General features: G+C 35.5%; 1 protein-coding gene across 4 annotated transcripts in view; it reads left to right on the top strand.

Annotated features, from left to right (window-relative positions):
* The window catches only part of SYCP1 (synaptonemal complex protein 1), a 177363-nt gene that overhangs the window by 3906 nt on the left and 156733 nt on the right, over positions 1-16724 (top strand). For 3 of the 4 annotated variants that reach the window (XM_071217189.1, XM_071217188.1, XM_071217186.1), the window contains exons 2-8: positions 3063-3194; positions 4442-4517; positions 4699-4742; positions 4905-4961; positions 6102-6266; positions 6961-7028; positions 11613-11686. In XM_071217189.1, coding sequence (XP_071073290.1) covers positions 3063-3194; positions 4442-4517; positions 4699-4742; positions 4905-4961; positions 6102-6266; positions 6961-7028; positions 11613-11686 — 616 coding nt within the window. The remainder of the gene's footprint in view (positions 1-3062; positions 3195-4441; positions 4518-4698; positions 4743-4904; positions 4962-6101; positions 6267-6960; positions 7029-11612; positions 11687-16724) is intronic. The other variant, XM_071217187.1, reaches the window with a different exon arrangement.

Genomic DNA, 16724 nt, shown 5'->3' with positions numbered 1-16724 from the left:
CTAGTGGAAATAGTTTTAATAAAAAAAGGCAATTTGTGGACCTTATTAATTAAAGGCAGAATGATGGAAAAATGAGCTAACATTTTAAACCTGTTGCTGTTATAACATTTTATAAACCATTAAAGAGCAACAAAACTTTGCTCAACTCTTACCTTTCCTTAATTCTTTTAAAAAAAGAAAGACTCTTTATGTAAAACTCAAATTAGAAAATTTGTGATGTCAAAATATTGAAAAATTAAAATAATTAAAAATATTTTATCATATTGAGAAATTTAGCTTAATTTACTGCTTATCCTAGCAGTCAGCATTTTGATATTTTAACCAACATATTTTGTAGAATAAAGGAAGTTCTTAAAACATGAAATCTTTCCATAAACATTCTAGTCCTTGTAGGGATGGGAGGGCAATATATTAAAATAAATTTCATGTGAAATACATAAAAACTAAAAATTCTGTGCTGGCACTATTGTTCTGAAAGACTAGTTTTTTGGTTTTTTTTTTTTAAGATTTATTTTTATTTATTTAATTCCCCTCCCCTCCCCCGGTTGTCTGTTTTCTGTGTCTTTTTGCTGCATCTTGTTTCTTTGTCCGCCTCTGTTGTCATCAGCGGCACGGGAAGTGTGGGCAGCGCCATTCCTGGGCAGGCTGCTCCCTCCTTCGCGCTGGGCAGCTCTCCTTATGGGTGAACTCCTTGCGCGTGAGGCTCCCCTGCGCGGGGGACACCCCTGTGTGGCACGGCACTCCTTGTGTGCATCAGCACTGCGCGTGGGCCAGCTGCACACGGGTCAAGGAGGCCCGGGACTTGAACCGCAGACCTCCCATGTGGTAGGCGGACGCCCCAACCACTGGGCCAAAGTCCGTTTCCCAAGACTAGTTATGAGTAGACAAAATACTGTGAATATAAGTAAATATACTAGGAGTACATATTCATTTTCAATAAAGAATAAAAGACCATAGTTCAATGTTTCACTATTGTATAATATTAAAATGTTGGAATATTGAATTTATATCTTCAACTTAAAATCTTAACTAAATGTATCAATTATTATTCCCAAGGGTACCTTAAGCATTCTCTTGGTACCATCTCTTGGAGTATCTTATCTTCTTTAAGGTGTCAAGACTCAGTTCTGCCATAACTATATCTCTCTGGCTCTCAGTTTCCTCAAAATGTAAAATGAGGGAGTTAAACTGGATTATCCATAGGTCATTTCCATCTCAATAATTTTATAATTTTAGCAGAAACTATATAATGTCTGATGAATGCATACAAAACCAAAATGGATTATTTGAAAGTATTGCTAAAGTCCTCCAGAAATGTTATATTATGAGACCTGGGGAAAGTTAGAAAGCAGTCATTATATCCAAAACTGAACTCATTATCTTATTGTCCAAACTCAGGTACTTAGCACTGTGATATTTATGTTTCTAGGTGCCCAAATCTGAAAGCAGGCATTCATCTTAGAAGCTCAGATCCTCTTGTCCTACTCAGACTACTAAAACTGTCTCCTAAAAACAGTAGCCTCATAACCCTAAACCATTCTTTACACTACCAGTTTTCTTTCCACAATTTTCCTCAAACTTCTTCAGGATTTCCATCCTTAACAGCCCAAATCCAAAATCCTTTGGAAGGCCTCCCTAACTGCTTTCTAAGTCTCGAGGCACATGCCTTGCCGTTTTCCTACCCGTCCTCAAAAAAGAACAGCTTGCAGGGACACCACATTAATCTCTCTCATAAATGGAGCGCGTGTCCACCTTCCCTCGGTCAGGAATGTTCCCATTGACTCTCTGACTATTCACCCTTCTGTTCTCGGCTGAAGGAGTAATAGAAGCATGCCACATCTGTGAGGTCTCTCCTGATTCTACAAACCATCTTAACTACCACTTCCCCTATTTTCTCCTGACTTTTTGAAAACATCACTTTTTAAGATGTGTGTACACTGCGCTTTTAAGTGTTTGCACGTTTCCCTCCAAAGACTGTGAGCTTTCGGAGGGCAGGAATGGATTTTTCACATTGGGCTCCCCTCTATCCAAGCAACCGACACAGCCCTCCCGGCATTCTTTGACAATAGCAGAAGCTTCAAGAATGTCAGTACGAAGGGCAAACAGAATCCAGGAAAGAATTGTTACTAGCGGGAAGGGAAATCTCGCGAGATCTAGGTCTCGGGCGCCTTTGAAGCGTCGCCGCGGACCGTTATTTGGCCGTTAAACAGCTGCCGGGGACGCCCCTCGCGTGCCCACGGTGGAGGTGGAGCGATTTCCCGCCTTTTCTGAGGTTCGGAGGCCGAAGCTTGGGTTGGTTCTTTCTGGTACCTAGTAAATAGTAGGTAGCGGTTCGCGGGGACACGGAGTCTCTGGTTTCCCGCTAGTTCTTCCAGCGTAAGGACAGGTGCACGTCCTGAAGATGCAACCCAGAGCTGGGTTTGTATTTTGTTTCTGCATCTGCTTGGATGCAGCCATCCACCACATGCTTCTTGGCAGCCTTCTAGGAAAATGAGTTCCTGCTGGCAATTCGATGCACGGTAACGGGGCTAGCAAGGGCTTTCTGCCCAGTCTGTCCCAGCCACGCGCCGAGTCCTCGCTGTCCTAAGCCGCCGCCGTGATTGGTGGTGGAGGAACGGGGGGCATGAAGAAGGGGCTTTGACCTTCCACCGCCCGCGATGAGCAGGGCTGTGAAGCTGCTTCAGCGATGCCCTTTCAATCTGTTGTGCCTTATATTTTGAAAAAGATGTCATTATTGATTTGCATATTTGTCTTCTGCTATTTTAAAAAATATATACATTGTTTCCTCACCATATTATAGCGGCTTTTCACTTAGAAGCTGATAAATTGTTGGGTCTATGTTAGTAAAAATAATTTTTGATATGAAACTTTTGGCGGTTCTGGCGTATTTCCACGCTTCTTCACTTCTGTTTTTGGTACTTTGTGAATGATCGAATTAGTCTGTGGTTTTGCTTTTTATGAGTAAGCACGGGAGCAAGGATTACATTGATTCCTTTTTATATAATCTTTTAAAATAAAGAATAGTATATTAGTGAAACAATGGGAAACTTCTTTTGAAACAGATTTTTACAACTGGGAGAGAGGAAATGGAGAAGCAAAAACCCTTTAAATTGTTTGTACCACCAAGATTAAGCAGCAGTCAGGTGTCTGCAGTGAAACCTCAGACCTTGGGAGGAGATTCTAAATTCTTCAAGGTAAATTTGCATCTGAATCTTGGTTTGACTATTCTTTTTTTTTTTTATTCTTAACTTTAGGCAAATGAGGCAAGGTATGTTTTCTGGGTGTCAATATTTTATAGTTACTTCTTTTCAGTAAATATGGTCTGGTTTACCCAGGAATTTTGAAAAGTACTGCTTTGAATGAATATTGAGCATACCGATTCTGTAGGCATTATTCATTTAAAGAAATAATATGTTGCTGCAGAGCTCTGCATACTAGTGGGAAGAGCTTATTTTAACCTTTCCTTCCTCTTTCTGTAAAAGATTTGAGGCAACTTATAAGATATTTATAATGAAATAGTAAAATATAAATTAGGAGACCATTAGGACCAAGGAAAAAGTAACTATAAATATGCTTACATATTGCTAATTTTGTGACAGAACTTCAGATTTGGCTCTGAGCTTCCTGATGGGCAGGACAAAAAGGAAATCATGTTCCTTTACATAATAGAGTTCTCACTGGAAAGAATGAAGCATACCCAAGTTTCTCAGGCAGAACAGAGCTTTTCCTACAATTCTCAATTCTAGCAAGGGGAAGATAAAAATGAAATAGAAGAAAATGACTAATATTCTAAACTAGTTTAAACTTAATATTACTCTTGAATACCTAGAAATTGATAGTTTAGTTTCATCTTATAAATAGAAAAACCTAATAACTCTTTTTTTTTAAAGATTTATTTATTTATTTCTCTCCCCTCCTCCCCCACCCCCCCAGTTGTCTGTTCTGTGTCTATTTGCTGCGTGTTCTTCTTTGTCCGCCTCTACTGTTGTCAGCGGCACGGGGATCTGTGTTTCTTTTTGTTGCGTCATCTTGTTGTGTCAGCTCTCCGTGTGTGTGGCGCCATTCCTGGGAAGGCTGCAGTTTCTTTCGCACTGGGCGGCTCTCCTTACGGGGCGCACTCCCTGCGCGTGGGGCTCCCCTACATGGCACAGCACTCCTTGCATGCATCAGCACTGTGCATGGGCCAGCTGCACACGGGTCAAGGAGGCCCGGGATTTGAACCACGGACCTCCCATGTGGTAGGCAGACGCCCTAACCACTGGGCCAGGTCCACTTCCCAACCTAATAACTCTGCATAGCAAAAACTTTTGGTATTTTAAGCATTGTAAGTACTGTAAAAGGATTTCAATAATAGTCACTTCTTTATATACATGTATTAGATTGCTAGTTATCAGAGTAGTATGAGACAGTATGTTTAAAACTTCTTTGTCTGTTTTTCTAGAGTTTCAACAAATGTATTGAAGATGATTTTGGTTTGCCATTTGCAATGACTAAAACTGGGGAAAACATTGATTCAGGTAGGAGACAGGAAAAGCAATATAATGGCTTACACAGAAATATTTTTCTGTAAATATAAGTAGTTATTGAAAATATAACATAAATATTATATTGATATCCTTTAAAGCTAGGTATAGTATTTAATATTAAAAATAATAAGACTTTCACATATTTGATTGCAATTGTCTTTTTGTCTTATAGATCCTGCTTTACAAAAAGTTAACTTTTTGCCCATGCTTGAACAGGTCAGTTAAATATGGTATATGTAGGTATAATCTGTTTAACTATTGAATTGCTTGCTTGAAAAACTTTTTAGTTGTTGGATTACTATTATTTCTTATCTAATTGTTACAATTTGGAAACTCTTAGAAATATTTTCTTATAGGAGACATTTATTCATTTTCTAGGTTGACAATTCTGAAAGTTGTCACTACCAGGAAGGACTAAAAGACTCTGATTTTGAGGTCAGAAGTTTTCCCATCCACATCAAATTTCTTGTTCTTGGAGTATAATTTATTATTATTTCTTTTGAAGCTTCAAATGGATTAATATTTGGTTAATGTTTTAAAATAAAGTCTTTTTTTCCCTTTGTCCTTTTAAGTTGCTGAAACACAAGGCTTCTGTATTTTTCTTGGCTATAAAAGCATGCATTTCTTTCGGGGCAATTTAATTTTAAACAATAGAAATCAAGAATAGAAGAGGGGTTTTAAACAATAGAAATCAAGAATAGAAGAGAGGAGACGCATACAAGATGTGAAAAGACTGAGAATCAAGCCAATATTTTACAAAATAAATTTTAAATAGATTAAATTGATTGTTGGCTAGTTTATTAAGGAATTTGTTGGACATGCTACAATATCTATTTTAGTTTTAAAATAGCATTCTTTTGGCATTTAGACATCTTTAAAATGGATAACTTCCATGGCCTGCTAAAGTGCTATATGTTTGTAGCTATGATTATCGTATCATAGAATTTTAAATTAATATAGAATATATTTTATGAGTAAACAAAGAGCTATTGACAAACAGAAATCAGAGTGACTTTTAAAAAAATAAACCCTGGCATTTACTTTATAATGTGAATAAAAAAGGCAGGAGGTCCAAGTAAGACCTCAGACTGATGAAGATTATACCTTGTGTTCACTATTATTTTTCTTGTTTTTATATTTTAAAGTTCACTGAAGCACCTTAGTCCTCAAACTATTTGAATAATCAGAATGTTTCAAGACCATTATTAAGATTTATAGATTTTGTTGTAGAGTTTTAACTTTTAACCAGTCGGATTCTTTCATTGTCTAAAATATCTCGAAGTTCTGACTTAAGCACATTTTGGAACCATTTACTTTTAGTTAGCAAAGTATAACTTAGTCAAATGACCAGTAACTTTAGTGAAGTAGCAGTAAGTAATTTTAATAGTTTAAAAGAGTTTATGTAGTTTTCATTATGATATCAGGGCATAAATTAAGGAGAGATTTGGTCCCAACTGTTGATATACTATTAATCATGTATATTTTCAACAGGCAGCTTATATTATTATTATTATATTTTTAATTACATTAAAAATTTGAACAATTGACCTAAGTTTTGAAAACCTCTTTTAATAGAATTCAGAGCCAATGAGCAGACTGTATTCAAAACTGTATAAGGAGGCTGAAAAGATCAAGAAGTGGAAAGTGAGTGTTGAATCTGAACTGAAGCAGAAAGAAACTAAATTGCAAGAAAATAGAAAGATAATTGAAGCACAGCGTAAAGCCATTCAGGAGCTACAGGTATAATGAAATTTTGAACTGAAAATATCATGAGTAAATCTTCTCATAATACTATTGAAAATCAAGTATTTCAGGGGAGGTTGGTTTAGTATTATTTCTATCATGTGGATTCTAAGGACAGTTTTTTTTTTTGACAGTTCTTTTTTGAACCTTTATTAGTTTTTAGGAATGAACACAGGACAAGTTACACAAATCTTAATTTTAATGATTAGAGAAATAATAAATTACTTTCAATAAAGACTGATGTAAAGATTTTAATTCATTATAAAGAGTTTTTGTTATTTATATAATTTATGATATTTGATGTTTTTTATGAGACTTTTAGATAAAACTTTAATTTTGAAACTGTTTAGCTTTGATTTTATGGCATAGAATGAAAGAAAAATGTTGAGAAAATGCAACATTGGGTTAGAGCAAAGATAAAACATCACTTCAAAATGTTTAGAAAAGATACCGCATTAAAATATTGTTGAATGCTTTTTGGAGATGATTCAGCAGACTTGATTTGAGACTGATAAAGGTGAGATCCATTTCTTGGGGGAAATAAATTAACTGGGAAAGAAGTTCCTTTTTGCATGGAAAGAAAATAATTCTTTTAGACTTGTGGCGTATTAACAAGAAATACTGGTGGTTATACTCATGTTTATTTTGCTAAGCAAAATGCGATGAACTCTTCTTCTGTTTTGTGAACTAGTTTGAAAATGAAAAAGTAAGTTTGAAATTAGAAGAAGGAATTCAAGAAAATAAAGATTTAATAAAAGAGTAAGTATTAATTTAATAAATTTGTTCTTTCCCAACAATTTATTGCATAATATTAACTTGAAAGCAGATTCTACTTGAATGCTTTGAAAAAAACCCATGGATATAAATTCTTGCATTTGGCAAACTATGGTCAACTGGCTAATAATTTCTCATTTTAAAATGTTAGGGATTAGGAAGAACCATGGCTTGCTGTCAGAAAAGATGCCTGATAATCCTGTATCTATCACTGCAGTATATTATCTATATTTCTGTTTTACTGTTGCCTTAGGTACAGCACTATAAAATAGGGTTCAACTTCTTTTCTATTTCTAAGCTAATTCATACTTTCAAATTCCTGTTTTTGCCAGTGGCTCTATAATTCTCCCATTAACTTTTGCTTAAAACTTCAGTATTGTTTTTACTTTTTCTTTACTTTGTTCTAGGCCATAGCTAAGCCTTATTTTATGTCTTTTCCATCTCATTTCAGATTATTCATGGAGAATTTTTTAAAAGAGGTTTTACTCATATACTTCACATACCATGAATCTATCTAAAGTGTTCAATCAATGGCTTTTGGTATAATCACAGTATTGTACATTCACCCCACAAAAAATTTTAGAACAATTTCATTACTCCAAAAAGAAAAACCCAACACCCTTTAATAGTCACCTCTCAATCCCTCTATCCTTCACCAGCCCTACATAACCACTATTCTAATTCCATCTTTATAAATTGACTTATATTTATATTTTATATAAATGGAATCATACAATATGTAGTATTTTGTGTTTGGTTTCTTTCACTTGGCATAATGTTTTTTTTTCCTGATATTAACATCTTGTAACTTTAACATACATAACATTTGTTAAATTTGAAAGAAAAACAGTCTTATATATTCAATATTAACCATATTGATATTCCATGTAAGGCTTTACTATGCCATGTGGACCCATGTTACATTTTTAGCTTTCTGTTTAGTAATATATATATCATGTAGAATTTAATATATAAATGAAATTTAATTCATCCTCCAAGTAAATATTGAATAGTTAGAATGCAATGTATGGATCCATATAGAGTGTCAAATTTGTTTATTTGTTTTAGCCTAATTGATAAGCAACTTATACCATGCCATGCCATGTTAAGGAGTTGATTTAATCTTGGAAGTGGGTAGGTGGGGGAAAGAATAGGGGTTGCAGAGAGGTGGGTTGAAGGATAAAATGTAAATGGTATACCTTAATTTTTCTCTGCCTAAATGAGGTTTGGTTTTAGGAGGAAGGGAGGAAAATTGTAACATTGTGTGCCTTCTATATGTTTGATACTTGGTGGTCACTTATATGGGTATGTGATTGAAGCAGATCTGAAGATAGAAAGCCTGTTGTAGCTCTCAACAAATATCTGATGCTTTATGAACTTTCTTAAAATTGCTGCTGCCTCCATTAATAAATGTTTGAGTTTCTGTGGATACCATGACAATTTACTTTAGTTACGGGTATAGTATAGTATATGTAGTACAGTATAGACTGCCATTTTTCTTGTGGAGGGAGTAATTTTATTTGGGGGTATGGCTTCCTTCTCTTTTCAGCATTTGTTTCAGTTGAATGTAAGTTTTGGCTTTAAATAATTAGTTGCCAGTTGTCATCTGAGAGAACATAACATTTTTGGAATTAGTTTAAATAATTTGTAAGTTAATGGAAAGTCAAGTCTGGTCCCATAGGTACACAGTGGTGATGGTTCTCAGAGAATGCTTTCTGAAATGTCAACTGAAAGTTACAGCTTCCACCTCCTCCTGTTTATTCAAAAGAAATATACTACCTTGCAAGAAAAGTTACTGTTTCCTTTCCCTTTGCATCACCTGTTAAAACCAGTTCTGCCTGACTCTAGCTACTAGGACATGTGCAGTCAGGAAAAGCTCTGACCTAAAGTTACCTTTGCCTAATTATACTAATAAAAATCATACCTACCAATCAGGCTAAGCCATCATTTTTTAACATGGCGATGCATGATTTAGAACTGTGCTTGCTCCACTTTGTTTGCCCCTTAACCCATATCATGTCAGCTTATCCTAAACCACACCCCTAACCCACCTACCTGAAACTGCATGAATGTCTCAGACCTCTTCAGCTTGGGGAGACAGATCTGAGGTTTTTACCTCCTGTCTCCTTGATGAGCTGCTCATAACAAACTCTTTTTTTTTTCCCTCTCGAAGTCCTGGTGTCATGGCATTGACCTCTGTGTACCATCTATTGGGCAGTGAGCCCACTTTGGGCAATAACATTTCTATAAAAGATGTTGTCTGAAGGATGAATAGGAGCAAGCCAACAGGGAAGTTAGCGATTGCTACCCTAGTATTCCCTGCCATGTTCAGGAGTTTTGATTTTTTCTAGAAATGGGTATGGAGAGTAGGGGTTTCAAGAGGTATGCTGAAGGAAAGCCTGACTGGTCACATCTATAGCTCTCTTCCTCTCCTGACTTCAACAAGAACAGTTTTATTTTTATATGGTTTTAAATCTTATGTATTCAGATAAGATTTCATTTTTAAAAAGGATTTTAGAAAAAAAAGTTTGAATGCTGCTGCAGACATTTTAGAGTCATTGAAGGGTTTTAAGAATTCTCAATTTGAGTCATGGAGAGTGAATAGTGGACTTGCAATAAATATTTTTTGATTGGATGATTGAGCATTTATGGAGTATATGACTGGCTTTTATGACAGGCCATGCTGCCCCAAAGGTTGTTGTGGTTTGGAGAGCATATTGTCAGTAGAGGCATATATACTTCTCTATACCCTCACCTTAAAGTGACAGGGAAAGGCCCCTCACAGGTATAATGAGGTTGATGCTTCAAATTGTAGTTAAGATGTATGTTTATGGTCGTTTGTCTTATTTATTTATTTATTTTTTACAAATTCAGTCACAATCAAAAGGTTTCCCTCTTTTAGTTTGCTGAAAGCTGCTGGGAGTAATATATCAGAAACAGGTTGGCTTTTAGAATGGGAATTTATGAGGTAAAAGGCTTACAGTTCTGAGGCTGTGAAAATGTCCAAATCAAGCCATTATCAGAGATGCTGTCTCACCAAAGGTTGACTGCTGGTGATCCTGGACTTATTCCAAGTGGCAAGGCACATGGAGGCATCTGCTTCTCTTTTGGGTCTTGTTGCTTCTGTTTCTGGCTGCTCCATCTGGGGCTTTCTCTTTCTTGGGTTCCTCTCTGAGCTCCTGGGTTCCTTCTCTCCATCTCTGCACCTTTTCCTCTGTGTGTCTCTGCTTTCAGTCCTCCATTTATAAAGGACTCCAGCAAGAGTACCAAGACCCATCCTGGATCACATCATACTTCACTGAAGTATTCCAATCAGAGCCTCCCCCAACTGAATCCAGTCCAATCAAAGGGTCCCATACCCACAGGAATGGATTAGCTTCAAGAACACAATCTTTTCTGGGATCTACAGAAAGCTTCAAACTGTCACATCCCTCTAGACAAGTGGTTCTCAAACTTGAGTGAACATCAGAAACACCTGCAGGGCTTATTAAAACTATCCTTGGTTCTCCTTTTCTCCAGGGTTTCTGATTCTTTGTGATGGGACTCAGGATTAGATTTCCTAACATCTTAGTTACCCAGATGCTAAAACAAATAATTAAACAACAGGAATTTATTGGCTCATGGTTTTGAGGCTAGAAATCCAAAATCGAGGCATCAGCGAGGTGTTTTCTCTCCGAAGGCTGTGGTGTTCTGTTGCTGGCGGTCGGCAATCCTTAGGTCCTTGGCTTTACTGTCATGTGTCTTCTGGGCTCCGTTGACTTCCATCTTCCCTTGGCTTTCTCCTTCTTTCTGCTTATAAAGGTCTCCAGTAATAGGGTTAAGACCCATCCCTATTCACTGGACCAAACCTCAACTAAAAATAACATCTTCAAAAGGTCCTGTTTATAATGGTTCACAATGATAGGAATGGGTTAAGATTAGAAAAATGTTTTTTTTTTCCTGGGATACCACATAAAACAAAGCAAAAACACCTTGATTTCTGTGATTCATAACTTTTCCATTTATTAGCTCATTAAAAATGTTAAAAGATATGGTTTATGTCATATTCTAAATTTTGCTTTTCACTAAACTAATATAGATTTTAAAATCATTAACAGTTAATATTGTTAATCTGTATTAACTCATTTCTATAGGAAAAGTATAAGTAGAAAATTAAATCTAACTGCTGTACATATTTAGTAACTTCAACAAGAGAGCCAGGGGTCCTATTACTCACTTAATGAATACCTAGTCAGAAAGTTTTCTTATTTTATGTTTTAAAGATTAGACATCTAGAATTTTTATAGGTAAGAAACCATTGCCTAGTTAGTAAATGAAAAGCCTAACCCTGTCTTTTAAGGAGCTATCACTTTTACTTTTGAAGGGAGGCAGTCATTAAATCATGTTTGTTAACAGTACAGTCAATCCACGTTTGGACATTCTTTCATTTATCAGTGTTACGTGATAAACGTTAAATGTAATATTTTAATATTTTCTCAAATTTTAAAATTGTAACAATATGTTTATAACTTTTACATGTGATTTTAACTTTGAGATCAGATTATACTTAGGCAAACTCTTTTGTTTCAGGAATAATGCTACAAGGCATTTATGTAATCTACTCAAAGAAACCTGTGCCAGATCTGCAGAAAAGACAAAAAAATGTAAATATCTTTCTTGCTTTATGTGATTTTATAAATTTATTATTATTTTAATGGTAGGGTGGAGTGGCAAAGAAATTGTCTTCTCTTATTTGAACCAATTTTATTTGAACAAGTTATATGTACTTCAGATCATTTATTTGTATAAATAGTAACTAGATTCTCAGTTCTGTGAGCTTTGAGTTTTTTCTACCCCCCCAGATGGTGGCCTCATCTGTTCATTGTTTTTGCTCATTGTTCTTTTTTTTTGCTTGTTGTTTGTGCTCGTTGTCTGCTTGTTTGTTTTTTCCTCATTGTCTCTTGTTGTCTGTTTATTTTTTCTTTTAGGAGGCACTGGGAACTGAACCTGGGTCCTCCCATGTGGGAGGCAGCCACTCGACTGCTTAAGCCACATCTGCTCCCTGCTCATTTTTTACTGCTTGTTGTCTGCTCATTATTTTTGCTTGATGTCTGCTTGTTGGTTTTTTGTTTGTTTGTTTGTTTGTTTTTTGCTTGTTGTCTACTCATTGTTTTTCTTTAGGAGGCACTGGGAACTGAAACTGGGACCTCCCATGTGGGAGGCGGACGCTTAACTGCTTGAGCCACATCTGCTCCCAGCTTTGAGCTTTTTTTGAAAGATAATATATTTCAGAAGGTAGTACTTGGCATTTATAGTTTATCTCCATTTCAGTTAAAGTGGGATCTTGAAAGTAACCTTCTCCTTTCTGGAACAATCAAGAAATGAATCAAGAATGAGATATATAGCCAAGTTCACAATAGTAAATACTGATAGATGGTTATGCTTAAAGTATAGTACTTAAGAATAATGGTCCAATGCTTATTTCCAGTCTAAATAGAATCCTCTAATTTCTTCCTAAAAATGATGTTTTTCTTGAAGAAGGTACTGCGGATTAAACCTGGGAACTCATACATGGGAAGGAGGTGCTCAAACCACTGAGCTATACCCACTCCCTGATGAGTTCTTTTAAATCATTCAAATAAGGTTGTGTTATATGAAGTAACAGGTTTTAAAAATTTATACATGTTTTGATTTTAAATTTTGTAGTGTGAATTTTTTTTATTTTGATGAAAAACAATATAAAAAAGATTATTTTTGCCATGAATTTGATACTAGCTCTACTTTTATTTGGTCTGTTTCTGAAACAATTGAGAAATTCTGTCTTCCTGCTTTCTCAGGATATCCCATATTTCTCTAAGCTAAAAATTTTAATTTTAAAATTAAAATTAGCTATGTGGTATATCACACAGCTGAAGAGCTTGGATTTAAGATTTAGACAGTCTGAGTTCAAATTAAAACTCTGCTGCTTTTTACTTGTCTGACCTTGTGTGTTGAATAAGTTATGCAATTTGTGACTCTGTTTATTAGTTATTAAAATGTCTCTGTTTTGTGTTAAAAACATTTTTAAAATACTAAGTTTACAGAAAAGTCATGTTTAAAGTACAGAGTTCCCATATTCTCCCAATCTCTACATTTTCCCTATTATAAATACATTACATTAATATAGTACATTTGTTACAATAGATGAGCCATTATTACTGTATTATTAGGTATAGTCCATAGTTTCTATTAGATTTCATTCTTTGTGTTATACAGTTTTATTCTGATAACTTATATAAAACCTAAAATTTCCCATTTTAGCTACTGTGAGGTAAACAATTCATTGGTGTTCAGTACATTTACAGTGTTGTATTATGGTCACCACCTTCGATTGCCAAAACTTCTCTATTACCTCATAAGAATCTCTACCAATTGAGCATTAACTGCACTCCCCACCCTGTACCCTACCCCAGTAACCTATATTCTAATATCTGGTTCTGTGAATTTGCATGTTATAATTATATCATGTAAGTGAGATCATACAATATTTGTCTTCTTGTGTCTGGCTTATTTCACTCAACATGAGGTCTTCAAGGTTCATCTATGTTGTCATATATATCGGAATTTCATTACTTTTTGCAGCTGAATAATATTCCATTGTGTGTATGTACAGTATTTTGTTTATGTGTTCTTCTGCTCATGGATATTTAGATTGCTTCCATCTTTTGGCAATTGTGAATAATGCCAGTATGAATATTGCTATGCAAATATGGTCTTGAATCCTGCTTTCAATTCTTTTGGGTATATACCTAGAACTGGGATTGACAGGTCATATGGTAATTCTGTACCCAACTTTCTGAGGAACTGCCAAGCTGTTTTCAACAGTGAATGTACTATTTTACATTCCCAACAACAATGAACAAGTGTTCCTATTTGTCTGCATCATCTCCAACACTTGTTATTTTCTGCTCTTTAAATAGTAGCCATTCTAGTGGACACGAAATAGTATCTCACTGTGGGTTTCATTTGCATTTCCCTGATTGTTAATGCTGGTGAGAATCTTTTTATATGCTTATTGACTATTTGTTTATCTTAGGATAAATGTCTGAGTATTTTGCCCATTTTTAAACTGGGTTGTGTTTTTATTATTAGTTGTAGGATTTCTTTATATATTCTAGACATTACACCCATTTCAGATATGTGGGTTTTCCAAATATTTTCTCCAATTCTGTAGGTTGTCTTTTCATTTTCTTGATAATGTCCTTTGATTTGCAAAGGTTTTTAATTTTGAAAAAGACCTATATATCTATATGTTCTTTTGCTGCTCATACTTTTGGTATAAAGTCTAAAAACTGTTGTCTACCACAGGATCTTGAAGATGCTTCCCTACATTTTCTTCTAGGAGTTTTACAGTCCTGGTTCTTGTATTTGGAATTTGATCTATTTTGAGCTAATTTTCAATAGTGTAAGATAGTGGTCCTCTTTAATTCTGTATATGGATATGCGGTTTCCCCAGCATCGTTTGTTGAAGAGATTCTTCTTTTCCAATTGAGTGGACTTGACACCCTTTTCAAAAATAATTGGCCATACATTTGGGGGTTTATTTCTGAACTCTTATTCAATTCCCTTAGTCTTAGTTATAGTCCTTTGCCAGTGTCATGCTGTTTTGATTACTATAGCTTTGTTTTTGTTTTTTTTTAAGATTTATTTATTTATTTATTTCTCTCCTCTTCCACCCCCCCACCCTGGTTGTCTGTTCTCTGTGTCGATTTGCTGTATCTTCTCCTGTCCGCGTCTGTTGTTGTCAGCGGCACGGGAATCTGTGTTTCCTTTTGCTGTGTCATCTTGCTGTGTCAGCTCTCCACATGTGTGGCGCCATTCCTGGGCAGGCTGCACTTTCTTTCACATTGGGTGGCTCTCCTTATGGGGCGCACTCCCTGTGTGTGGGGCTCCTCTACACGGGGGACTATTGAGCTTTAATATTGGGAAGTGTGAGTCTTTCACTTTTGATTTCTTTATTCCAAGATGATTTTGGCTAATTGGGGGTCCTTACCCTTTCATATAAATTTGATGATTGACTTTTCCATTTCTCCAAAGAAGGCTATTAGAATTTTGATTGAGATTGCTTTGAGTCTGTAAATTATTTTTGGTAGAAAAATTCGTTTTGTCATTTTAACAATATTTAGTCTTCCAATCCATGAACATTGAATGTCCTTCCATTTGTTTAGTTCTTTATTTCCTTTCAGTAGTGTTTTCTAGTTTTCCATGTACAATTCTTTTATTTTTTCATTAGTTTTTTTCCCTAGATATTTGATTCTTTTAATTGCTATTGTAAAGGTAATTTTTTCTTGATTTCCTTTTCAATTTGTTCATTACTAGTCTATAGAAGCAGCAGTAATTTTGCATGTTGATTTTGTACCCTGCCACTTTGCCAAATTTGTTTATTAGCTTTACTTGATTTGTTGTGGACTTTTCAGTATTTTCCATATATAGGATCATGCCATCTGCAAATGGGAAAGTTTTACTTCTTTCTTCCAATATAGATGCTTTTCATATCTTTTTCTTGCTAATTTCTCTGTCTAGAACTAACAGTACAATGTCGAATAACCATGGTGACCAGTGAACATACTTCTGTTGTCACTACTCTTAGAGGGAAGGATTTCAACCTTTCACCATTAAGTATGATGTGTTAGCTGTGGACTTTTCATATATGCCCCTCACCATGTTGAGGAAATGTCCTTCAATTACTAATTTTCTATGTGTTTTTATTAAGAAGGGATGCTGAAATTTGTCCAGTGCATTTCTGTGTCAATTGAGAAGATCACGTATTTTTTTTCCTTTGTTACATTAATGTGATATATTACGTTAATTGATTTTCTTCTGTTGAACTACTCTTGCATCCCTGGAATAAATCCCACTTGATCATGGCATCTAGTTCTTTTAATGTACTGTTGGATTGTTTGCTAGTATTTTGTTGAATATTTTTTTATCTGTCTGTAGGTGATAATTGGTTTAATTTTCTTCTCTTGCTTCTTTATCTGGCTTTGGTATAGGTGATGTTAGCCTCATAGAATGAATTAAGAAGTATTTTCCCCTCTTCAATTTTTCGGAAAAGTTTGAACAGGATTGATGTTCACTGTTATTGGAATGTTTAGTAACATTCATCAGTGTAGCCATCTGGTCCTGGGCTTTTCTTCATTGAGAGGTTTTCCACCCCACATCTCTTTTTTATTTTTATTTTTTTAAAGTAAAGCACCCACTGGCCAAGACCCTCCCTGCCTGCTCTGAGCTTCCCCCTTTTCCAGCCAAGCCCTGTTAACTGTTCTCCTTGGTCTAGGGTCCCGGTTTCCTTGGTGGCTGGGCTGGGGGATTTCATAGTTTCTTGTACAATAGAGGCGAGGGTTTGGGGGCTCTGTTCCTTCTTTGAGGTTAGCCTGCTTGCTACTGCCTCCTTAGTTAGGGACCCCTTGAGACTTGAATTTAGGAGTGTGGCCTTGGTAAGCCTTGAGTCATCATCTATGCTGATGAAGATGGTTGGGGTGTTGAGAGGATTTTGATAACTGATTTAATCTATTTACTTGTTATTGGTGTGTTGAGATCTTCTATTCTTGAGTCATTGTGGGTGGTATTTTTTGGAGATTTTCCATTTCACCTCAATAATCTAATTTACTGATGTACATTTCACAGTATCTTTTTAAAAAATATATTTTTCATTAGAGAAGT

Source organism: Dasypus novemcinctus, chromosome 9, assembly GCF_030445035.2.
Source record: "Dasypus novemcinctus isolate mDasNov1 chromosome 9, mDasNov1.1.hap2, whole genome shotgun sequence".
In the NCBI taxonomy this organism is placed as follows: domain Eukaryota; kingdom Metazoa; phylum Chordata; class Mammalia; order Cingulata; family Dasypodidae; genus Dasypus; species Dasypus novemcinctus.
The sequence above is the reverse complement of the archived record's forward strand: the minus strand, read 5'-3'. Positions and strand labels throughout refer to the sequence as shown.